Source organism: Phyllostomus discolor, chromosome 6 (genome assembly GCF_004126475.2).
Source record: "Phyllostomus discolor isolate MPI-MPIP mPhyDis1 chromosome 6, mPhyDis1.pri.v3, whole genome shotgun sequence".
Lineage (NCBI taxonomy): Eukaryota > Metazoa > Chordata > Mammalia > Chiroptera > Phyllostomidae > Phyllostomus > Phyllostomus discolor.
Genome location: NC_040908.2, coordinates 165,452,616 through 165,476,012, shown reverse-complemented (window position 1 = coordinate 165,476,012; position 23,397 = coordinate 165,452,616). Strand labels below are relative to the sequence as shown.

Below are 23,397 nucleotides of genomic sequence, written 5' to 3'. Positions count from 1 at the left end.
AGTGAATAAGTGGAGGGTGGATGGATGGGAAGGGGAGTGGGGGGATGGATAGGAAGGGGGTGAGTAGATGGGTGGGGAGATACAAGGGTGGGCAGTGGATGAATAGCTGGGTGGAGGGATGGACAGATGAATAGATTCCAGAGAGGGTCAGGGGATGGAAGAGGAAGTCACTTTGCCAAGTGAGTGTGGGCTTCCCTTCTGTCCTCTTAGAGCAGCCCCCCTTCTAAGAGTTCCCCCTCCTCCCATAAGCTGGCACCACTGCAGGCTAGACACAGAGAACTCTCCTGGGTCTCTTCTTCCTGTATGTCCACACTTTGCATTTGAGGCGGTCAGACAAAGCAGGAGTGACTAAAATGTACTAAGCGTCCACTATGCGCCAGACACTAGGCTAGATATTTGTACAGATGCGGTCTTGTTTAGTGAAGACAGAATCACAGTTTTGTGAAATAGGCTCTGTTCCTCCCATTTTACATCTAAGAAAACAGGCTTAGAAAAGCTAAGTGAGTTGCCCAAGGTCACACAGCTTATGTCTAGGGAGGATGGGATTTGAACTCAAAACCTGCTCAAGCAGCCAGTGCGGGATGTGCTGGAGGTCAGATGACACCGAGGAGACAGAGGCCGGGGCAGTGGGCAGCAGGCATAGCCCTGCGCTGGACACAAGGGCTCTGAGTTCCAGTCCTGCCTTGGCCTCGGTTTTATTGGGACGCCCAGGATGAGATCTGGTCCTGCTCTGGCCTTTGGGGCGCCTGTGAGGGCTTGATGCCCCTGCAGGTCTTTTCTGGTGAGTGATACAGACTTCGAGGGGGTGTGGACGGCTCCTGGTCCTTCCTGCAGGATGCTTCCTCACCTGCCCTGACAGTAGGGGGGCCAAAGGGCAGGGCCATCTCGGGGTAATGGTTAACTAGACCCGACACCCCATCTATAAGGAGCCACCCTGGCTGGCCAAGACTCCACAGGATGTCGTGGGTGAAGGTGCTTGGGGGGCTGCTGGGGGCAGCTGCCCTCTTGGGGCTGGGGGTCATCCTGGGCCACTTCGCCATCCCCAAAGGGGCCAACCTGCCGGTCTCCAGTGACTCAGTCTCCCGGGACCTGGACCCGGAGATCCTTGAGGCTGTAATGGGACAGCTGGATGCCAGCAGGATCCGGGAGAATCTTAGGTGAGAGGCCTGCCTACCCGCCCCTTCTGCTCGCCAGAGACCCCTCCCTGACCCTGCGCCTGCCCTGGCCTCTGCACGCCCTGCAGAGAACTCTCCAGGAAGCCGCACCTGGCCTCCAGCCCCAGGGATGAGGAGCTGGTACAGCTGCTGCTGCAGCGCTGGCGGGACCCGGAGTCCGGCCTGGACTCAGCTGAGGCCTCCACCTACGAAGTGCTGCTGTCCTTCCCCAGCCAGGGGCAGCCCAACCGCGTGACCATTGGTGAGTCTGCTCTGACTCAGGGATGCCTGTGGGGTGTGGGAGCTGTGGGGCCCAGTCCTGACCCTGCCCCCCTCCCACAGTGAATTCCACCGGGAATGTCCTCTTCTCCTGTCGCCAAACCGAAGCAAACCTGACTGGGGAGCAAGAGGGGCCCGATGTGGTACCACCCTATGCAGCCTACGCTCCCCCCGGAACCCCACAGGTGGGCCTAGAACACGCCCACCCCACTGCGGTGGCCCAGCGCCCCCCCCCCCACTCCCGCTGCTCCTATCCTGACCCCACCCCCAGAATTTACTCACCTCCACACTCCATTGCTACTTCTTTCGCCCATCACTTAGTCTCTCAACAAACGCTAATAGCCCCTGCTCAAGGCCAGGCCAGATACAGGGCACCTGGACACAGAGGAAACCAGGTGGAACTGTCCTTACAAGCTCTCGGCGAAGTGGGGAAACAATCTGAGCCCTTCCTCCTGCCGCCAGGCCTTCCGTCTCGTTTCCCGCTCCGTCTTTCCTGGGCCTGGCTCTCAGGGTCCCCTTCTCTGACTAGGGCCTCCTCGTCTATGCCAACCGGGGCTCGGAAGACGACTTTAAGGAGCTGGAGGCCCGGGGAATCCAACTCAACGGCACCATCGCCCTGACCCGCTACGGGGGCGTAGGCCGAGGGGCCAAGGTGAGCAGCAGCCTTCAGTCCTCAGTGAGGGGGGCGGGGCGGGGCGGGGCGGGGCGGGGCGGGGGAGGGGCCGGCAGCGGACGGGGCAGAGCGAGAGGAAGGGCAAGGAGCAGCGCTGAGTGGTGGGCAGAGTCCCATTTGTGTTCCGCGGCTGATGCGCTGTGTGACCTTGGGTGCCTCCTCTTAACCTCTCTGAGCCTTAGGAAATAAAGGGATCGGGCGAAGTTTTCAGCTTTGAAATTCTGGGAGTCTAAGTCCTCCTGTGAAGTACTTCTCCCGAATATTCAACTTGAATCCCTCCGCTTGCCCTCCCCAGGACCGGACTCTTTTCCATTATAAATTCTGATTAAGTGTTACATGTCCATGGTTTTAACATTCTTTTTTAAATATAAAGAGGTCTAGGATGAAAGGCAGTTTCAATGGATACAGAATTTCAGATCTGCAGGACGAACGGAGTTCCGGAGACGATGGTGGTGACGGGTGCCCAGTGATGTGAATGTATTTACCACCACGGGCCTGTACACTTTAAGATGGTTAGGACAGTACACTTTATGTTAGGCGTACTTTATCACAGTTTTTAAGGAAGTGTCTATGATGAGAGCTGGAAAAACAGAAAAAGAAAGAAAACAGAAAAAAGTGGGGGAACAGGCATGACGGAATTTCCAGTTTAAGGGAAAAAAACCCGGTTAGTTTATGAAGTATCTAGCCAGAGTTTCTTTTGGAAGAAGCACATATGAATAGATATAATTTCTTTTAAAAGATTTTATTTATTTATTTTTAGAGAGCGGGGAAGGGAAGAAGAGAGGGTAAGATACATCAATGTGTGCTTGCCTCTCGAGCGCCCCCTACTGGCTAGGGACTGGGCGGCAACCCAGGCATGTGCCCTGCCAGGGGATGGAGCCTGTGACCCTTTGGTTAGTGGGCCAGCACTCAGTCCAATGAGCCACACTAGCCAGGGCTGAATATATATTCTTATTTTCCCCTGTTTTTACATAGAAGTAGCAGACTATACCTGCTGTTCTGAAATGTGCTTTTTTCACCTTAATACATTCTGGAAATCATCCCCAGTTGTACATAAACTCTGTCCTTGTCCTACTTTCTTTAAAGATACTGTTTTGCTTTTATTGTGGCAACACATATGTAAGAAAATGTACTGACATGTACTACTTTGACCATCTTCAAGTGCACAATGCAGTGGCCAGAAGAACACTCACAAAATTGGGCAGCCAGCCCCACCACCCACCTCCAGAACTCGCTCGTCCTTCCAGACGAAACTGTCGCCATCACACACTAACTCTTCTTCCCCCGCTCAGCCCCTGGTGACCTCTCTTCAACTCTCTGTCTCTGTGAATTTGCATTTTCCTGGTATCTCATATAAGAGGAATCGTACAGTATTTGTCCGTCTGTGTCTGCCTTATTTCCCTTAGCATAATGTGTTCAAGGTTCATCCGTGTTGTATGAGAATTTCCTTCCTTTTGGAGGCCGAACAACAGCCCCTTGCATGTCACGTGCCATGTTTTGCTTCTCCATCCACCCGTCGGTGGACACCTGAGTTGTTTCTGCCCTTTGGCTGCTGTGAACAGCGCTGCTGTGAACATGGGTGGACCGCAGTCCTTGCTCTTCGATACGGCTGCATAGTGTTCCCTGGTAGGGTGCCTCAGTTTACACGCCCAGCGCGCCCCGATAAGCGCTGGCTTGCCTGTGCCCAGCAGTCTCTTGCTCTCTGGAGCAGCACTGACTGCAACAGATGACTTGGGCAAGCATCACCCTGCCAGTGGGAAGACAGAGCTGTCCTGGATTTCCATGGGAGCGAAGTAGGACGTGCATCCTCCTCACACCTCTGCCTAAGACTAGCCTCCTCCTCCTCCTCTAGGCCGTCAACGCCGCCAAGCACCAGGTCGCTGGCGTGCTGGTGTACACGGACCCCGCAGACATCAATGATGGCCGGAGCCTGCCCAATGAGACCTTCCCGCACTCCTGGCACCTGCCCCCCTCGGGGGTGGAACGAGGTTCCTACTATGAGTATTTTGGGGACCCTCTGACTCCCTACCTTCCAGCCAACCCGTCCTCCTTTCGCCTGGACCCTGCCACTGCCTCTGGATTTCCCCCAATTCCCATTCAGCCCATCGGCTTCGAGGATGCAAAAGTCCTTCTCTGGTGAGCTTGTACCCTGGCGTCTCCTGCCTGTCCTGCAGTGGCCCCCACACTTCAGCCCACACACCCATATTTGCTGCCCTCCCCCCCTCCCCCCGCCCCGCAGTAACCTGCAAGGACCCTCAGCGCCGGCTGCCTGGCAGGGAGCACTGGGCTGTGACTACAAGCTGGGGCCAGGCTTCCAGCCGGATGGTGCCTACAAAGGCAGGTGAGATGGGGCCCCTCCTCCCGAGACTCTCCTCTCCCCTTCCCTTTGTTAGGCTGCGGGACCAGAGTTCCCCCTCTGCCCACTTCTTCCGGCCTTTCCCTTTTGTCTCTCTCCCAAACCTTCCCCTGACTCCAAAATGTCTGTCTTGTCTTTGGGGGAACCGGTGGAACAGCTGCGTGGCCCCCAAGTTCCCGTGGGGTCCCCCCACCTTGTCTCAGGCCCCTACTCTCCAGCCACCCCTCTCTCGAACACACCAAGCTTGTTTCCCAGTCAGGGCCTCTACACTTGCTGTTCTCTCTGCCGGGAACACCCTTCCCGATGCTCATGGCTTGCTCCTGCCACCCGGTAACTTCTCACACATCACCTTGTTAGTGTGGTCCCAGGCCCCTTCACCTCCTGCAGCTGTCCACTCTCTGGGGTCTGTCTGGCTCAAGAGAGGGAGGTCCCCCAGAGGCTGAGTGCGTGTCTGTCATCGGCCAGGGCCTAGCGTGGCGCCGGCAAGCACTGAGTATCTGATAAATACTCACCGAGAGTGAGCGAGCAAATCAAGGAAAGGGAGACAGGAACCAAAAGAGCTGGGCTCCAGCCTTGCTGCCTCTCCTGGCACGTCTGGACACGTGATCTCGTCCTGTTCCATTGCGCCCTGGGCCTCAGTTTCTCCTGCAGTGGGGCAGTGCGTGGCGCGGTAAGGGTTGGGGGCAGTGAGCAGGGCCAACACTCGGTCGCCCCCTTCACCCCCCCTAGCCAGGTGAACATGAGCATTCACAACCGCCTGGAGCTGCGGAACTCCTCCAACGTCCTGGGGATCATCCGCGGGGCTGTGGAGCCTGGTGAGCGCCCCCTCCTGGCTCCCTGCGCCCCCAGGACCGCCCCCCCCCCGCTCCCCCCCCCTCGGAGCGCCCTGGTCACGCCCCCTCCGCTGGGCTTGGCTGACTCCGCCCTCTTGTGACTCCACTCCTCTCGCCAGACCGCTACGTGCTGTACGGGAACCACCGGGACAGCTGGGTGCACGGGGCCGTGGACCCCAGCAGCGGCACTGCTGTCCTCCTGGAGCTCTCCCGCGTCCTGGGAACCCTGCTGAAGAAGGGTGAGGCCGCCCCCCTCCCCCGGTGCAGGGACTCTCCGTCCAGGAGGTCGCCTCCAAGCCCGCTCCTTCCTAGCTCTGGGCATCCTGTCCCGCCTCCCCCCTGTCATTCCCCAGTGCCCACTTGTGCCAAGCCTGAGGGCTCTGGGGGCAGACACGCACGGACACCAGCTCCGGCTCCGAGTAGTGCAGTGCAGACCGTTGACTAATTCACGCGGTAGCTGCGGAGAGCCTGCCCGCGCCCCTTGACGGAACGATGCGCAGGTGGCGCTGTGAGCAAGGCAGCGCCCAGGCTCTGCCCGCCAGAGCTTCCGCCCAGCGCAGGCAGGGGTGACAGTCATGAACCACGGACGTGTCTCAGTGCCCACTCTACGTCGGGCCAGCTCTGAGCACCCGGGATCCCACAGTGAACACCCCAGGGTTCCTGCATGTAATGACAACTGTGAGGCGTGCGACAAAGAAACCTATCTGAGGGGCTTTCCAGGCGCCAGTTAGACGGCAGTTCGGAGACCCAGGTGGAGGGCACGGTATGCGGCAAGGAGGGGCTGGGCCAGGCGCAGAGCCGGCAGGGCCGGTTCGGAGTCCCATCCAAGGGCGGCAGGGAGCTGCCGAGGGATTTCAGTCAAGAGAGCGGCAGGATGGAGTCCACGTTCTACAGGGCTTCCTCTGCCACGGTGGGGAGGGCGTGGGGGACGCGCGCCTGTGTGGAGGGATGGATCAGAGGCCTTGCCATCCTCAGAGACCGGGGAGATGGGAGCGTGGACCAGGTAGGGGCGGCGGGAAGAAGACACAGCGAGAAGACCTGGGTCTGCTGGTGACGGAGGTGAGGGCCAGGACGAGCAGGCGCTGCGGGCGTCTGGTTCCTGGTCCGAGCAGCCCGTGTGTGCGGTGGGGCCCTTGACGAGAAACCACACAGGGCGGGAGGGCTGGTCGCTGAGCCCGGGAGAAGAACAGAATTTGGTTCCTCACATAATGCCTTTGTGTTTCTTTTTTATTGTGGTAAAATATACGTACCGTAAAATTTACCCTTTTAACCGTTCACCCCTCCCAGTGTTTTAATTTTGAAGTTTAAGGACTTAGGACCGTACTTGGGTGTAACTACCTCCCAGGCACAGGCAGGCCGGGGGACCCTTGATTCTCGGTGCTGGGGGGGGTGGTGGTGCAACATTATAGTTTCACATCTCGTATGCACTACAAGGCGGTCACCCCCAAAAGTCTAGTTACTGTCCCCCTTCACCCTGTCTGCCCGCCACCCAACCTTCCCCTTGGGTAGCCACCGACCTGTTCTCCATGTCTTTGAGTGTGTTTCTGTTTTGCTTCATGTGTTTGTCACCTTCTGGCGATTTGAAAGTGCACCGCGCAGCGGCATTAAGCGTCTCTGCAGCGTTGTGCCGCCATCAGCACCAGCCACCTGCAGAACGTTTTCCGTCCTCCACTGGGCGTGGCGTTCTAAAGTTACAGCAATCTAATTTAAATCGGTACCAACTTAACTTCAGTCACATGCAAAAACTCCGTTCCTACAAAGCTCTGTTCTTCCCCTTTGTGCTATCCATGTCACACACCACATCTTTACAGATCGTGTGCCCGTTCTCAGGTTGATTTCAAGGTGCCCAGGAGACACTAGGGGAGAGGGCGAGCGGGCAGCTGAAGGTGCTGGTCTCCAGGTTCGAAAGAGACCGGAGAGTCGGTGGCACTGATGGTGTGTGACCCCACGGCTGTGGTTGTGGTTGTGGTTGTGGTCGTGGTTCACTGATGGGGGTGGACGGTGCGGAGAAGAATCTGTGCAGGGAGGCTGGGCTTTTGATCTGACCCCCTTTGCTAGTGCAGGAATGTCTGTCTTTGTTATTACAGTTGTTACGTGTTTTATTTTGAAATAATTTCAGACTTACAAAAGAGTTGCAAAAGTAGTACAGAGAAGCCTTTTGTATGCCCTTCAGTCAGACATTCCTAATATTAATGTATCGCCTTGTTTGCTCTCCCTTGATTTATATTTTTTTCTTAAGTGTTTGAAAGTTGCAGAAACACTGCACCTTGACCCATAAACGTGTCACTGTGTATCCCCTGAAATAACCACAGGGCCGTGTCTGTGTAGGAGTCATAATGACCTTTAGAGCAAGAGTCTCCTGGTTCAAGAGCCACCCAGCACGCAGTGGCTGCGTGGGTTCTATGTAACAGTTCGTCACCTGCTGTCTTTCTTGGTTTTGGTATCGTGCTGTTGAATGTCCTTCAGTTTGGGCTTGTTGGATTAGATTCAGGGTATTCATTTTCGGCAGGGGAAAGTATGGGAATTTGTCACTGCAAGCACGTAATGATTTTATACTTACTTTTCCCACTTACAACCAAAAAGACGAGGAATGATCAAAGGGGACTGAGCTGCAGCCAGAGGTGGGAGCACGACCAGGAGCACGTGTCATGATGGAGGGTGACAGGGCATCTGGGGGAAGTCCCAGGAGGACCACCAAGGCTTTTGGGAGGTGGCTGGGGACCGTGGCAAGAGCAGTGTGGGCACCGAGGCTGGAGGTGGAAGCCGGGCTGCAGGAGGCTGTGAGGCCGTGTGCGGCATTGATTAAGCCCCTGGACTCTGCAGCCAGACCTTGGATTTGAACCCTGGCTCTGCTGCCTACCCACTGTGTCCTTTAACTTGTCTGTGACTCAGTTTCCTCAGCTGCGAAATGGAGACAACAGCAGTCTCTTTCTCAGGGCGTTGTTGCGAGGGTTAGCTCAGTGTGGATAAAGCCCTAGGAGGACGTTACTCTATCGTCACCAGGTGAAGAAGGTTATGGGCCAGTTTTTCATAGGCTACATGGAGAAGGGACGGCAGGTGCAGGGTCGGGAGGCCTTCTCAAGAGCATACCTGGAGAGCGGAGGGAGGCAGGGCATTCTGGCAAAGGGACCGCCCGACCCAGGGAGGTTAGCATTGCAGGCAATGTTGAGGCGGTGGAGAGGTGTCCCCACAGAGGGAGGCTGGGAAAGGAGCCTCCGGGAAGGCTCTGCTGGAGAGGTGTCAGGACCTACCTGTTGGCTGCCCCGCCCCTTCCAGCTCTCGGTCCTCTCCCTGTCCCCAACCTTTCCTATAAGTCACCCCCGGAAGCGGGAGCCCGTGCCTCCAGCCCTTTATCCTCGTCCCCAGGCACCTGGCGCCCCCGCAGATCGGTCGTGTTTGCGAGCTGGGGAGCAGAGGAGTTTGGGCTCATCGGCTCCACAGAATTCACGGAGGTGAGTGAGCCTCCAGGGTGGGCGGTCAAGGGGATCCCCGGCTCAGGGGCGGGGCCAGGCTGACGTCACCCCGCCCACCCGCAGGAGTTCTTCAGCAAGCTGCAGGAGCGCACCGTGGCCTACATCAACGTGGACATCTCGGTGTTCGGTATGGGGGGCGACTGGGCCGACTGAGGAGGAGGGAAATAGAGGGGCTGGGGCCCTGATAGAGTCCCTCTCGGACCCTCCTACAGCCAATGCCACGCTGAGGGCTCAGGGAACGCCCCCGGTCCAAAGCGTCATCTTCTCTGCAGCCAAACAGGTGGAAGGGGCGGGGCCGGGCGGGTGCTTTTCTTAGGGGCCAGGGGCGGGGACTGGGGCTGGGGGCGGGGCTTGTAGGGCCCGCCCGACTGCGCCTAGGCCGGAGACTAGGGTGGGCGGGGCAGAGGCTCCCTTAATTGTTGGGTTTGGGGAGGGGCCAGCCCTGAGACTGGGCTCCGCTCGGGTCAGATTCCTGCACCAGGCCCCGGCGGTCTCAGCATCTACGACAACTGGATCCGGTATTTCAACCGTAGCAGCTCGGTGTATGGCCTGGTCCCCAGGTGAGCCCAGGGCCGGAGCCGGGGCTCCTGGTGGGCGGGCTGGCCCAGCAGCCTCTAACCCATCTTCCTTCCCGCAGCTTGGGCACTCTGGGTGCCGGCAGCGACTACGCTCCCTTCGTTCACTTCCTGGGCGTCTCCTCCATGGACATCGCCTACACCTATGACCGGGTGAGCGGCACCCCCTCCGTCTCCCAGCCCCATAGTTGGCTCCACCAGTCGGCCCCTCCTCCTTCAGGCTGCTCTAGTGCAGCCTGAGTCCGGCTCCATCACTCAGGCGGTCGCTGTGCTACCTCTGCCAAGTTCCCTAACTTCTCTGAGAATCTGCTCATGCTCATCTGATTTATCCAATTTAATATGCTATTGATGATGCCCTGGCCAGGTAGATCCTTGGTTAGAGCACCGCCCAGGTAGGCCAAGGTTGCAGGTTCAGACCCTGGTCAAGGAACATACCAGAAGCAACCAATGAGTGCGTGTAAGCGGAACAACAAACCAACGTTTCTCCCTCCCTCCCTCTCTCTCAAGTCAATAAATAAATGTTTAAAAGAGATTTTTATTTATTTTTAGACAGAGGAAGGGAGAAAGAGGGAGAGAAACATCAGTGTGTGGTTGCCTCTCATGCACCCCCCACTGGGGACCTGGCCCGCAACCCAGGCATGTGCCCTGACTGGGAATCAAACCAGTGACGCTTTGGTTTGCAATCTGGTGCTCAATCCACTGAGCCACACCAGCCAGGGCTCAATAAATAAAATTTAAATAGATACTGTTGATTGTAAGATGCACCGTTACGGCATGCACAAACCCACGGCCAGCTAGTTGTAGGGTAACACTGACTAAAAGGAGCATTATGATTCCAGAGACCCTAAAATGTGAAAAGTTGCTTATCTCAGAAGATTAAATAACAGTATAAAACAGGGATGAGTCGCACTACAATAGTGAAATGAGGTAAGGGGTGCGGAGTGCCCAGCCTGTGTCTCCAAAATCAGTCTCTCCCCTTCATGGCCACACTGCTCCTGGGCAGTGAAGCTGGATTTACACCCGAACTCCAAAGCCCCAGGCTCTTCTTTACGTGAAATGGGAAACTGGCGCCTGCCCCAGCTCTGCCATTTACTAGCTGTGTGACATCAGGCAAGTCACTTAACCTCTCTGAGCATTAGTTTCTTCCTCTGTAAAGTGAGGCTTCTAAAACCTACCTCGTAGATGGGGCAGTGACTTGATAATGTCCCCACGTTGTCGCTCACTGTAGGTACACCCCCTCTCTCTTCCCATCTCAAGCCCGTTACCTCCGGGTTGTGTTTCCCCAGAGCAAGACCTCCGCCCGCATCTACCCCACCTACCACACAGCCTTTGACACCTTCGATTACGTGGACAAGTTTGTGGACCCCGGTGAGCAGAGGCGCAAGGGCACCCTGGGGCTGGAGGAGGGTGGGCTGAAGACCGAGCCCTGGCCTCATCGCCCCCGCCTCCCCCCCCCCCCCCCCGCAGGCTTCAGCAGCCATCAGGCCGTGGCCCAGACGGCGGGGAACGTGCTGCTTCGGCTCAGTGACAGCCTCTTCCTGCCTCTCAACGTCAGTGACTACAGTGAGACCCTCAGGAGCTTCCTGCAGGCTGCCCAGCAGGACCTCGGGGCGCTGCTGGAGCAGCACAACATCAGCCTGGGTACGGAGGCCCCTGACCTTGAGGCCCAGGGAGACCTGCGCTCCCAGGGCTAAGACGCCGGCTGTACCCCACAGGGCCTCTGGTGGCTGCCGTGGAGAAGTTCGAGGGGGCAGCGGTGGCCTTGGGACAACGCATATCAGCGCTGCAGAAGGGCACGTTCGAGTGAGCGAGGGCCGCCAGCAGGGGTCTTGGGGGGGGCGGCGGTATCCGGGGCAGGATGCAGGCTGGCAGCTGGGCTGCTGGCTCCAGTGACCAACAGGCCCTGCCCCCTCCAGCCCCCTGCAGGTCCGGATGCTCAACGACCAGCTGATGCTCTTGGAACGGACCTTCCTGAACCCTCGAGCCTTCCCAGAGGAACGCTACTACAGGTGAGCTGTCCCGGGGCTCTTGGGAGATGCGGCGGGGTGAGGCTGGGTCCTGGGCATCGAGGAGGGGATGCAAATCAGCCAAGGTCACCCGGGACTGGAACCCACACCTGCTGCCGCCACTGCTGTAACTGCCCCAGCTCTTAGAGGCAGCGGGAGGTGCTTCGATGCCTAGCTTTATACAGCTGAGCCCGTTCCAGGCTGAAGCTCCCGCGTCTGACCCCCAAATAACCCTGATTCTTCCTTATTTCTCCCGTTAGCCACGTGCTCTGGGCTCCGCGCACCGGTCCCGTGGCCACATTCCCGGGGCTAGCCAATGCCTGTTCCACAGCCATGAACACAGGCCCGGGATCTGACGCCTGGGCTGAGGTGCAGAGGCAGCTCAGCATTGTGGTGGCGGCCCTGGAGGGTGCGGCAGCCACCCTGAGGCCTGTGGCTGACCTCTGACCCCGGCCCTCCCCCCCACCCATCCTATCCCTCTCCCACTCCAGTTTTCTTTGGGCGTGTCCCTCCTCCCCAGTGCCAAGAGCGGCACAGCCACAGGATCCCCTCAAGCTTCTGAGGCAACAGCTCAGGGTCCCACCGGTTGTGGTCACCTGCGGGGAGTGACAAGTCCTGGGGGAAAGTCTCCCTCAGTCTGGCTCTTGGTTGGCGGAGGGTGGGTAGCAAGAGGTGGGGACCGTGGGAACGGCAGGACCCCCAGTGGCTCTTGGTGGTGGGGGCGGGGTGAGGAAAGGACGCATGATGCCAGCCTTAGGTGCCAGGTCGGGGTCCACCAGGGCCACCCCTCAGGGGCCAGCAGGGGAACTGAGGCCCAGGGTAAATAGGGCCTTGCCCACCCTGAGTTCCTCCACTCTCACACCCCTCCCTGCCCTCCCCCAAATAAATCAAGCCTAGCTGTTATCCCTACAAAACAAGTCCCTTTTATTGTGCGGGATAAACGGAAAAGACACCCGAGCGCTCCCACCCCGTCCCGGGCTCCTCACGCCCGTGACTTGGATCCGTCCCCACCCTCATCTTCCTCCTCTGCCATGACTACTTCCTCCAGGGTCCGCCCTCCCAGCTTGCTGCCCACCAGCACTCTGCAGGCCCCAGTGGGCGGCAGTCCTCCCTCCGAGTAGCGGCCCCGCAGGAACACGACCCTCTCCTGTCCGTCCAAGGGCAGTCCGTGGGCCTGGCAAAGGTCCTGGGCCTCCTCGGGCCCGTCCAGCGCCAGCAGGTGGACCACGAACCCCAGGGGTATGGTCTGGCCCCTGGGGGTGCTCAGGGCAGAAGCGAGGCGGGCCAGGGCTCGGCGGCGGGCAAGGCCCACGTGGCACTGCACCGCACAGCTCTGCAGGTACGGCAGGGCCCGGAGCAGGCGGAACAGGCGGGCGGCGTTGCCTTCTCGGAAGGCCGAGTCCACAGCCAGGGCTGTGCGCAGGGCTGGGCGGGAACGCAGGGCAGCGGGCAGCTGCAGAACCTCGTTAAGGGCCTCCACGGAGCCTGCGAGGGCAGGAAACCGGGATGAGATCGGGAGAAGGCCTTCCAGGATCAGGCCCACCTTCCAGGCCACCCTCTTGTGCGTCCCCCCCACCCCCCAAATCTGCACACCACCAGCTGCAGTCCTCCACCAAGCCCCTCTCCCCACCCCAGTCCTGCCTGCCAACCTGCCCTGGCCACGCCCCTCCCCTGGGCCACGCCCACCGTCCCTCTCTCTCTCTCTGTCTCTCTCTGTCTCTCTCTCTCTCTGTCTCTCTTCCCCTCGGCCCTTCCTGAGCCTTATCTGAGTGAATTGCCAGAGGCTGACCCTCACACTAAAGTGAGGCAGTGTTCATGGGTGAGGGAAACAGGCCCGGACAGCTTAACCACTTGCCTGAGGCTCTCCTGCAGTTCATACGCAGGAGCAACCACTCCAGTGACATCCAGGTTTTCTGCCTGGAACGCAGCCCTTCTGCCTTTGCCCTGTCCGCCCCTCAGGTGAGGGCACAGGCTCAGCCACCCCTCCCCCATCCTCCTGGTAAGGCCGTTTCTTCCAGGAGGTATGGACCCTGCTTCCCTTCCAGAAGAATCACAGACACTGGAACCTTTGGCCGCTTTTGTAAACTGATGCTCCTGACCCGTTAGTGGGTTGTGAAGTCGACAGCATTTTATTACATTTAAACAGAACTTACTAGAATGCACCACACACCCACCAAGAATCTTAAGTCTTGAAACTTATGTCTCAGATGCATTCGTAGGCATAGTGTTCTTGGATGCACTACAACGCTGACTGGAGGCTTAAAAACTTTGAAAATTACTATCTAGGCCAACTTCCCTGTTCCAACCCCATCCCCTCCACGTTTGTTAGGAGAAAACGGACACATGAGAAGGCACAGGCCTCCAGGCCCACGGCGGGGTCGGTGCTTTGACACCCATTTAAGGGGCGGGGAGAGGGCTGAACCGGTAAGACGTTAGAGCTTCTCTTTCCTTCCCGGCATCCACAGTCCACATGCGGGGTAACCCCCCTACTCACCCAGGTTATAGAGCAGAAAGAGGCCCTGGAAGGCGGCTTGGCGGGGGTGCGGCCCGGGGCCCCGCGCGTAGCAGCGCCGCAGTGAACCGAAGCCCTCCTGCACCTGGGCCTGCAGCAGCACCGGGTCCGCGGGCCCGTACGCTGCGTTGGGCCCGAGCCGCGCCACCACGGCCAGCAGCACAGCCAGCGCCGCCTCCAGCACCACCGCCGCCTCGGCGTCGCCGGCGCTCTGCAGGGCCAGGTCCAGCCGCACGGCGCGCAACCGGTCCGCCACGAAGCTGGCCACCTCCGCGCCGGATGCGTCTGCGCGCTCGGCCACCTCACCCGCCAAATAGCGGACGGTGGCCAGGAGCACGGACGGCGGACGGAGCTGGCTCGGCTGGGGTCGGGCCTTGCCCGCGGCGGGCCGGCTGTACTCCTTCACAGCGCGCTGCGGGTCAGCGCGGGGACGGTCCCCGCGGCACCCCGGAGCCACCTCGAAGCGATGCAGGCGGCCCTCCTTTTCGCGTTGCGAGCGCTCGGCGGCCGGGCACATGTCCGGGCATGTGCCCACCGGCAGCTCGCAGCCGGGCATGGGTAGGCTGGGGGAAGAGGATGGGCGCTCAGCATCCCGAGGGCGGCGGCGGCGGCCCCTCGTCCCATTTTGCGGGGTACGGGGGCGGGGCAACACGCGGAGACTGGCAGAAGCTCGGAGAAGACGGGCCGGAGTATAAGGACCCCGCCACCCATCCGGCAACCGCCCTCCTCTCACCGAGTCCTCTGGTCTCCCACCAAGCCTCCACTAGCAGGTCTCCCAAGATGCACTGCGTTGTAGTTCAGTACCGGTCCGCTGGCTCAGTACTGGCAACCGTCCCCAGAATGCACCGCGCTGAATACAACGCCACTCCCATGATACCCCAGTTTGTAGTCCTTCCCGCAGCCCGTGGCGGGGCGGGCAGGGGCGGAGCCACGCCTTCCCAGCGCACTTCAGAGACCGGGTTTGGTTTGGGGCAGCCAGCTCTGCAAAGTGAGCACCCACGCTTCGGTTTCCCCCGCATCATCCCCGTGGACTAATAAACTGGCCCAATCGGCCTTACTGTCATTCTCATTGTCTCCCTGGAGACTGTTTTCCCTGTTTTCTAGATCCGGGGTCTGCAAAGTTTCTGGAAAAGGCCAGATAGTAAATGTTTTAGGACTTTCAACTACACACTCGACTCTGCAACTGTTCCACTCCGCTGGTGCAGCGGGAAAGCAACCACAGACAACACCAAACAAATGCGCCTGGTTGTGCGCCCATAAAGTTGTATTTTTAGATACTTAAATTTCCTATCATTTTCACCTGCCACAGAACATTATTCTTTTGATTTTTTTCAACTATTAAAAAAATGCAAAACCCATTCTAGCTCACGGGCCTTACAAATAAAGGCAGTGGGTCAGATCTGGCTGTGGGCCGCGGTTTGCAGACCCTGTGGTTCTAGAAGGGTAAACGGGCAGTTTAGCGACCAGAGCTGCTGCTCACACATCAAGACAGAGACAGGCAGGATCAGAAGTCAGTCCCTGATTCCGCGCGGACGGGTGTGGTCAGGGAACTGAGAAGTCATCCTTTTTCTCATTCTTGGTCCAATTACATACAGAAATGGCCTCTGGAGTTACAAGAGCAGAGATAGGGCCAGGCCCCAGGGAGAGGAGGAAGGGGTGGCCGGCAGTGCTAGAGCTCGAGTCCCGGGCAAGGGTCCAGTCCCTCTCAGGGTGGCGCTTGGGACAGGTGCAGGCGCAGGATCTCCTCGGCCCGCTTCAGGTACTCAGCTGCCTTCTTCTTCACGCCTTCCCGGCGCGCGGGCGATGGGTCATCTGTGCAGGGAAATGGCTCAGCTGAGGTTCGGAACCCCTGGTCTAGCCTCTGACAGTTCATGGAGCATCAACGTGTGTCTTTCCCCACCCCTGGGGGTCAGACCTATTCTCCCCATTTACAAACAAGAAAACTGAGGCCACAAGAGGTAGAGAAGCTGCCCAGGGGTATATAGCTGCTCAGCGAGGAGCAATTCTCATCCTTGACTTGCTTTTCCTCACTTTCCCTTCCCCTCGCCACACCACCCAGACCCCGGGCCTAACCCGCCTCCCTCCAGCCCTGCTCACCGGGAACCCCCCGAAGCAGGACGTGCACGCCGTCCCGGTAGCCCTGCAGCGCTGCGGGGTAGGCGCCCGCCTTCTCGTCCCGCAGGGCCTGGGTGATGAGCTCTGTGGCTCGGCTCAGATAGGCAGGGGTGGGCCCTCCTTCCTCAGCTTCTTTCTCCTCCTGGCCTCCTGGCTCCCAGGGCTCCTGGTCCAGCCTCTCAGTCTCTGCCTCCATTGCTGCCAGCTCACCCACGTGGGTAGGACTGGGGCCCGCACCTTCTGCAACCAGACATGGAGGACTCAGGCCACACTGGCCCTCGCTCTCCCGGGGCCTGCTGCCCACCCCTCGACCTCTCTTGCCCATTAGCGTGCCAACCTGTCTCAGGTACAGGGGAAACCAGTCACAGTCTATTTGGTGGAGTTCATATGCTTTTGAAACATCACCTACCTTACCAATTCCTCCTTTAGGTACACATTAACATTAGCTTGCAAGCCTGAGTCACTGGTCCTATTTCCCATCTCACTACAGCTGATGTGTCAATCTAAGAATCCCCTCCATAAAGTTTAACTGAATGCTAGACCAACAACGCCAGGTAAAGTGTAGAAATATTCCAAGCCTTGGAATTTTAGGGCTTTTTTTGAGGTCTTACAATTTCAGCTGAGTCTCCACATGTGCAAACACTAGGTAGTAGGTATCCCCAGATTCCAGAGGAAAGGGCTACTGCATTTCCCGACTTTGAGAGGTCCAGGATTGGTGAGTTTTCCCAAGGGCCAAGGGAATGTCTCGTGGGAGCGGCCTCTGGGGAGTCCTGACTCCTCATCTGGCTACTGGGCACCCCGGGCTGGGGCAAGGCACAGTACTGGGACAGCTGCCTCTCAGAGCCGGGTACACCCGGCCCAGCGACACCAGCCCTGCCTTTCCCCTCCAGTTCCTTCTTCCTCCTCCCAGCCCTGGGGTGGGCTGGAGTAGGAAGGGGAAGGCGCATAATTAGAAGAGCCAAAGAACCCTCCTCATCCCCTTGGTCACCGTGACCAGGGGCTGGGCCACCAGTCGGGCCTGAGTAGGTTGGGGTGGGAGAGGCTGAAAGCTGGGTGAGAGACAGAGGTCCTGATTTGGACCCGGCAGGGTGACAGAGCTCAAATGCCTGAAACTGATCAGAATGCTCAGGGTCTTCCAGGAGGTCACCAAGGGGCAAAGACGAGAAGCCAACGAAATGGGCTCAGGAAGGCTGCTGAGGAATCCAACAGGAAACTGATTCGTGAAGACCCCGAAGCGAGAGCAGCCACCACAGCACCCCAGCTGCAGGGACGGCATGGGTTCGGGGAACTTCACAGTGCGGACACCCAGTGTCTCAGAGCCTGGGCCTCCCAGGTCCCCTGATCTCAGTTGCCAGCTCAGGACCTGGGCCTCCAGGGGCCCCTCCCACCTTGGTGCCCCCACACGCCAGTCGCTGCTCCAGGGCCTCCCCCGCCGCTCTCAGCCCAGGCCTCCCTCCCCATGACCATGACCGTGACCGACAGGCCTCTCCTAACTTCAGCATCCGCAGCCAGACCCTGCGCCTGACAGGGAACCGCCACCTCGAGCTTGCAGCTCAATCCCTCCTAGAGCAACGTGACCCCTGATCATTCCAGAGCATTCTCAGGGAGAAGATGCCCTCATGGGAAGTGACTTATTCCACCCCCCACCCCCCCACCCCCATGGATGCTCCCTGGATGGGGGCATCCGGCTTGCTAAGCTCTGGCGCAGAGCCGAGGCACCTGCTTCTCAGTCTCATCCTCGTCGAGGCTGCCGCCTGCCTGCAGAGGGCACCGATCTCAGGTGTGCACAGCCACTGCAGGCCAGCAGGTGGCCCTGCTGGCCTGTCCCGAAGGACCTTCTGCCCAGCCCTCCCTCCAACTGTCCCAGCTTGTTACCTTCCTTGGAGAAGGGGTCGAAGAGGGCAAGCTCGGCCTCAGTGAGGGGGCCTCGGGCAGGGGAGCCGGACGCCTCCTCCGTGCTCCCGCAGGGGAAGAGGAGATCCAGGGCGTCCTGGGCAGGGCTGGAGGGCAGGGGGTCCGCTGAGGAACAGATCAGTGGGGACACTCATGTCTGCCCTCATCACTTCATGGCGTTCAACACGGAGCTCCCTCTCACTGAATCCTTGCAGCACACCAGGGGCACAGGCAAGCCCATTTGTAGACTTTGTGCCCATTTTACAGATTAAGAAACTATGGCCCCGATGCCCTGTGCGGAGCTCCTGGCAGGTTAGCAGCGGCGGAGCTGCCACACATCCCAAGCTTTTCACTAAGATCACTGAGGCGGGAGCGTGCCCCCCACCCCACCCCACCCCACTCTGGACCCTCCAGCCTTGGCTCCCTCCCCACCCAACGTACCCGGCACCTCCAACTCCTCAAGGCCCCTCTTCTCCGCGGGGAGCGGCTGGGGCAACCAGGACTCCTCGGGCGGTGGCTGGGGCTCCTCAGGGGGCGGCGTGGGGATCAGAGGGGGTGGCAAGATGTGCAGATCCCTGGACACCTGGGAGGGCCGGGTCACCTCCCCACCCTGCAGGAGAAAAAGACCAGATGGGGGGAGTCGCAGGGTGCAGGCCGGAGGGCGGGATGGTTTCCCAGGGGCTGGGCAGGGGGACGCGCGCGCGCACGTACCCGGAAGAACTCCTTGAGTTGGGGGCTGTTGTTGAGCGCGGGGATGTGCACGGTGAAGCGAAGCAAGTCCTCGGCCCCCTTGCGCCGCTCCTCGATCACAGAGGCTTCGAACCTGCCTGCGGCCCCCAGGAAAAGGGGCAGGAAGAGAAGCTGTGACTCACGGGGCCTCGGGCTCCCAGGCCACTTTTCCTGGTTCTGCCTGAGAGGATCGGAACAGCTCGTCGCCCTCCCGGTTCTCCCAGCAGCCTTCCTTGGTTCTTCTCACGGTGGGGGGTGCTTGCGAGAGTGGACCGATCTCCCTGTTCATCCAGTCACCAGATGTTTATTGAACACCTACTATGTGCTAGGCTCACAAAGTGAATGCGACAGAAGCAAGGTCTCTGCCCTCATGGGTATCACATCGTAGACAAGGAGAGGCAAGCGACCAACAAGAAACAATGTAATTTCAGGTGGCTTTGATGTAATGAGGACAAAAGTAAGGCTCAGAGAGGGGCAGTGACTTGCCCAAGGTCACACAGCAAGTAGCCCCGCCCTTTTTTCTGCTCTGTTCTAGGTAAGCAGCGTGACCTCACCCTGGCCTAGTTCTCATGCTGCCCGGGGGACCAGCCTGCCATGCTCCCCCCTGCCTGGTACCCCTGCCAGAGCCGCCTCCAGCTTGCTGCGGGAGAACATCTCATGGGAGTCTAGAGAACCGGGGAGGGACCAGCCCTGTCCGACAGAAACATGTGATTTACAATGTCCTAGCAGCCACATGAAAAAGGTGAAAAGAAATAGGTTAATTGCAACACTATTTTCTAGGTAACCCAATGTATTCAAATTAGCCTCATTTGACCATATCATCAGCACACGCATTGGTGAGATTGTTTACATTTCTTCCGCGTGTCTGTGAACCCAGTGGCGCGCCCCGCCTTCAGCGCTCCCGGGCCGCACGGCCTCGTCTCAGGGCTGCTGTTCTGGACAGGGCAGGTCTGCAGGACGCCAGTTGCCTGTGGGTAGGAATTCTGGTTCTGCCACTTCCGAGCCCAGCCCCTTCACATCCCTGAGCCTCAGTTGCCTCATCTTGAAAATGGGGCTAATAGGGACAGGAGGGGCAGGAGTGTTAAAGGGTTGGACACACAGCGAGGGCGAGGCCCCCCTGAGTCGAGGTTTCTCGGTCTGTAAAACGAGGCCATCTCCAAGGACCCTCCCGGCTCTCTGAAATGCCTGTGGAGGGACGGTCAGGCCCTGTCTCTCCAGCCCTCGCCAGCAGGGGGCCCCCTTGCCCAAGTCTTGGGCCGCCTTTGGCCTGAAGGCCGCGGGATCAGCGCTCACCGAACACCTGGGCCCGGGGGAAAGCGGGGAACTCCTCCAGGCGGCGGAAGAGGTTGCGGTGGGTGTAGGCCAGGTCTCCGTGCAGCTTGCGGAAGTCACTGTACCGCTTCCAGACCACCACCTAAGAGGGACGTGAGACTTGAAGGACCCAGCAACGGCTGGGAGAGATCTTCCCCACCCCCAGCCTGGGAGGTAGGGGGACCGGTGGAGGTGGGGGCGGGTCTCCTCACAGAGTTCCTTTACTGTTTCAAGATCGGGAATTGGGGAGTGGTCCCCCTCCCTCCCAGGAGCCTCACCTCTTTGACATCCTCTGGGTCTCTCTTTGAGATGAACTGAGGAAGAAACCAAGAACAAGGTGAGACCAGAGACTGACATCTAAGATCCCATCACCCCATAAAATCCTAGGATGCCCCAGATACTCTCCAGCTCCCCTCAAAGGGCCACTGGCCACTGGCGTCAAGGTGTCCGGGCTTTAAGGCTTTGAGTGTGACCTGGAACAGTTTGTCCAGCATGCACCTCGGTTTCTTCGTCTGTCAAATGAGGAGATCCCTAAAGGCCCCTCCAGACCCCTCCATGCTCAGCCCAACTTTTATCTCCATTCCTTCAAAAAGCCACATCCCGCCCTGGCTGGGGTGGCTCAGTGGGTTGAGCGCTGGCCTGTGACCTGAAAGGTCACAGGTTCGATTCCCTGTCAGGGTGCGTGCCTGGCTTGCAGGGGTTGGGGGTGTGGGAGAGGCAACCCATCAAGGTCAATATTTCTTTCCCATATCAATGTTTCTCTCCTTCTCTTTCTCCCTCCCTTCCCCTCTCTCTAAAATAAATAAAATCTTCAAAAGCAAGTCTCTGCATCTCCCTCTGAAACCAAAGAACCCCAGCTATCTAAAAATTGAGCTCCCGTGCCAGGAGCCACAGCTGCCTGAAGCAGGAGTCCGCTGTGAACAGACGCTCCCGGACAAAGAAGAAACTGGGGTTGTGACCCCAGCAGTCCGGAGTCTGAGACACCAAGAAGACTCCGTTTTAACTTAACCTCCTGAAGCTTGGAGTGCTTGACAGTTTTCAAGGTAAAAGAAGCTCATTTTAAAAACCATTGCGGAATATATCCATAACAAAGGGCTCCCACAGATCAATACAAAAAGACAAGGCAAACAACCCAACTCTAAAATTTAGGCAAAACACTTGAACAGGGACGTCCCACAAAAGAAGACATCTGAATGGCCAATGAGGTTATAAAAATATAGTCAACATCATTTGTCAACAGAGAAATGCAAATAAATGCTCTTAATGACCCCGTAAGTCCATTCCTAGGTTTATAACGAGGACAAATGAGAACCTATGTCCAAAAAAAGACTTGTACATACGTGTATTGTTTGTACGACTTTCCTCATAAGGAATGAAAATTTTTTTTTTAGAAATCCAAATGTCCAGGAACAGAAGAACGAATAAAGAAATGGTGGCATATTTCATACAATGGCCTACGACTGCACGGCAATAAAAAAGAACAAACTGCTCTCATGTACAACATGGGTGAATTCCAAAAACATTCTGTTGAGTGGAAAAGGCCAGACACAGAGAGCACTTGCTGGGAGTCTGAGGTTCAGGGGCAGACAAAACTCACCTACGGTGACAGGAGTGAGGACACTGGTTACCTCTGTGGGGGCCTATCGGCTGGAAAGGTGCAAAGCAACTTTCTGGGTGGTGAGAACGTCTGTGTCCTGACCTGGGTGGTATGTGCACAGATGTTTATATGTGTAAAAATTGCTGAGCTGTACACTTAAGATTTGTGCCTATGCCTTCATGGAAATGATGTCTCAGTTAAAAAAAAAAAAAGAGGTTGAAACAACAGAAAAATTCACTATCAGCAAGTGAAAAAAACAAGGTACAGAACACCACTCACTGTAAGTCATAATGAAATGGATACTTATAAACTTGCTTTTAAACTTAGCTTATCTGTCAGGATACATAAGAAACTAGCAGAATGGTTCCTGTGAAAATGACAAATGGGGGTAAAGGAGGGAAAATGATTTATCTTTAAAAGTTATAAAAGCATATCAAAGTAATGCACATTACTTGTTTAAAAAGCCAACAGAAGATTTGTAGGAGAAGGTTACAGCCCCTTTCGACACACCCCTCCCCCGGGGGACTATGTTTTTAATTGTATTCTTTAGACGTGGGAAGACATCATGGAAGATTTGGGGAAAGCTTATTTTAAACATCTAGGATATGCACTTAGGGAAATGTCTTCATCCTTGAATAGTCAAGACTGCACCAGTCTAACAGTGGCGTGGCTCAAAATTCTAAAGGTACAGAAAGTTTCCAGTGAATTCTTCCCCCAACCAGCTCTTGTATTTCCTCTACAGATATTCTGTTATACCGTTTCTATTTTTAATTCTTTGCAGTCTCTATATAATGTGTGTACAACGTTGTTACTGCTTCACACATCAGCTTTAGTTTTTATTGGTCTTCCTGCTCTGCCTGTGAAGATGGAGACAGGGTCCTTCGGTTCTTTTGAACGGTATGAAGTTTTAAAGTCATAGACAAGTGTTTTTTTTTTAATTAAAAATAAACTCTTTAAAAGGCTTTTGTGGAAATACCAAACAAACCAAAAAACCAAACTTACTCCGAGGGATTGGAGAACTAGGTAATATTTGGGTTAAGCCAGAGATTTCATGTTAATTTAAAGAAATTCACATTCTGATACCCAGGCATCACACTTTGGGCGTGGGCACCCCAACTCGCTAGTCCTGCAACTGCAGTCCACGCCCTTTTAAGAGGACAGCGCCCTCCCATGGCCCCGCCCCCTGAAGCCTAAAGAGGCGACCGAAGCCAGGCACCTACACCGCCCCTTAAAGGGGAAACCTATTTCTGTCCTCCAAAAAGGGAGCTTGTCGCAGCTCCTCGCCTTAAGGTAAAACACGGCCCCTCTCGTTAAAAGGGAAAGGTCCCCGCCGGGTCCCACCTCACCTGCGCGGTCACTTTATACTCGGTGTAGCCTTTGGGGTGGGTCCGGGGGTCGGAGACTGTGTAGTGTCTCAGGAAGTCGTCTTTCGCCTGCCGGGACATGGCAACCCAGCTTGGGCGGAGCTGAGCCCCCGCCCCTCCAGGTCAGCCGCCGCCAGCCGCCACCTCTCCCCGGCAAGCGCCCTTCTTCCTCCTCTAGCCCAGGGAGCTGGTTGCAAGTGACAGCGCAGCTCTCGGCCCCTGCGCGCGGCTAAGGGAGCGTCTAAAAAGGTCTCGGTCGTTGGTAAAACGTAAACTTAGGTGATTTGAGGATAAGGATTGGGGAGGTTGGATCACTCATCTCAGCGTAAACCCTCCTCACACATCTCCAAACGACTTCTCTGCTTTCCAATTTCCTTTCATTCGTTTACCCAATTTTTATTGTGTCCAATATATACCACACGTAGCTAAATTATTTTCCTGTCTCCTTCCATAGGATTCCCTAATTTCATGTTTTCTGGATGGGTGGGAGGAACCAAAAGAACACAGGAGAAGCACGTTGGTGTCAC

At 57.3% G+C, this 23,397-nt stretch overlaps 3 protein-coding genes across 4 annotated transcripts; 1 reads left to right on the top strand and 2 right to left on the bottom strand.

Annotated features, from left to right (window-relative positions):
- Positions 1-897: 897 nt before the first annotated feature.
- NAALADL1 (N-acetylated alpha-linked acidic dipeptidase like 1) lies at positions 898-12,237 on the top strand. Its single transcript, XM_028516787.2, has 18 exons — positions 898-1,157; positions 1,244-1,416; positions 1,497-1,618; positions 1,963-2,085; positions 3,959-4,242; positions 4,346-4,447; positions 5,192-5,277; positions 5,415-5,534; positions 8,662-8,747; positions 8,832-8,895; positions 8,981-9,048; positions 9,237-9,328; positions 9,406-9,496; positions 10,630-10,711; positions 10,811-10,984; positions 11,059-11,146; positions 11,260-11,352; positions 11,610-12,237. Exons 1-18 carry the CDS (start codon positions 958-960, stop codon positions 11,794-11,796), a joined length of 2,235 nt encoding a protein of 744 aa, XP_028372588.1. The 5' UTR covers positions 898-957; the 3' UTR covers positions 11,797-12,237.
- Positions 12,238-12,249: 12 nt separating this feature from the next.
- Positions 12,250-14,724, bottom strand: SAC3D1 (SAC3 domain containing 1). The gene is made up of 3 exons (XM_028516338.2): positions 14,595-14,724; positions 13,844-14,424; positions 12,250-12,834 (listed from the first exon to the last, which is right to left on the bottom strand). The coding sequence occupies exons 2-3, from the start codon at positions 14,415-14,417 to the stop codon at positions 12,332-12,334; spliced, it is 1,077 nt and encodes a 358-aa protein (XP_028372139.1). The 5' UTR covers positions 14,418-14,424; positions 14,595-14,724; the 3' UTR covers positions 12,250-12,331.
- A 279-nt stretch (positions 14,725-15,003) lies between these two features.
- On the bottom strand, positions 15,004-23,084 carry SNX15 (sorting nexin 15). Of its 2 annotated transcripts, none has more exons than XM_028516095.2 (8): positions 22,853-23,084; positions 20,188-20,223; positions 19,892-20,012; positions 18,581-18,696; positions 18,311-18,479; positions 17,852-17,995; positions 15,959-16,216; positions 15,004-15,673 (listed from the first exon to the last, which is right to left on the bottom strand). In XM_028516095.2, exons 1-8 carry the CDS (start codon positions 22,949-22,951, stop codon positions 15,567-15,569), a joined length of 1,050 nt encoding a protein of 349 aa, XP_028371896.1. In that variant the 5' UTR covers positions 22,952-23,084; the 3' UTR covers positions 15,004-15,566. The 2 variants fall into 2 exon arrangements, with proteins under 2 accessions (XP_028371896.1, XP_035885603.1); XM_036029710.1 differs by having other exon boundaries at positions 18,314-18,479; positions 22,853-23,076.
- Positions 23,085-23,397: the final 313 nt, after the last annotated feature.

Excerpts from the sequence above, each read along its gene's own strand:
- SNX15 (XM_028516095.2), bottom strand. The coding sequence starts at position 22,951 with ATGTCCCGGCAGGCGAAAGACGACTTCCTGAGACACTACACAGTCTCC. Across the intron at positions 18,480-18,580 it reads AACTCAAGGAGTTCTTCCGG|GGTGGGGAGGTGACCCGGCC; the intron begins GTACGTGCGCGC and ends TTTCTCCTGCAG. Across the intron at positions 17,996-18,310 it reads TGAGGAGTTGGAGGTGCCGG|CGGACCCCCTGCCCTCCAGC; the intron begins GTACGTTGGGTG and ends TCTGTTCCTCAG.
- SAC3D1 (XM_028516338.2), bottom strand. The coding sequence starts at position 14,417 with ATGCCCGGCTGCGAGCTGCCGGTGGGCACATGCCCGGACATGTGCCCG. Across the intron at positions 12,835-13,843 it reads CTTTCTGCTCTATAACCTGG|GCTCCGTGGAGGCCCTTAAC; the intron begins GTGAGTAGGGGG and ends CTGCCCTCGCAG.
- NAALADL1 (XM_028516787.2), top strand. The coding sequence starts at position 958 with ATGTCGTGGGTGAAGGTGCTTGGGGGGCTGCTGGGGGCAGCTGCCCTC. Across the intron at positions 1,619-1,962 it reads CTCCCCCCGGAACCCCACAG|GGCCTCCTCGTCTATGCCAA; the intron begins GTGGGCCTAGAA and ends TTCTCTGACTAG. Across the intron at positions 5,535-8,661 it reads GGGAACCCTGCTGAAGAAGG|GCACCTGGCGCCCCCGCAGA; the intron begins GTGAGGCCGCCC and ends CCTCGTCCCCAG.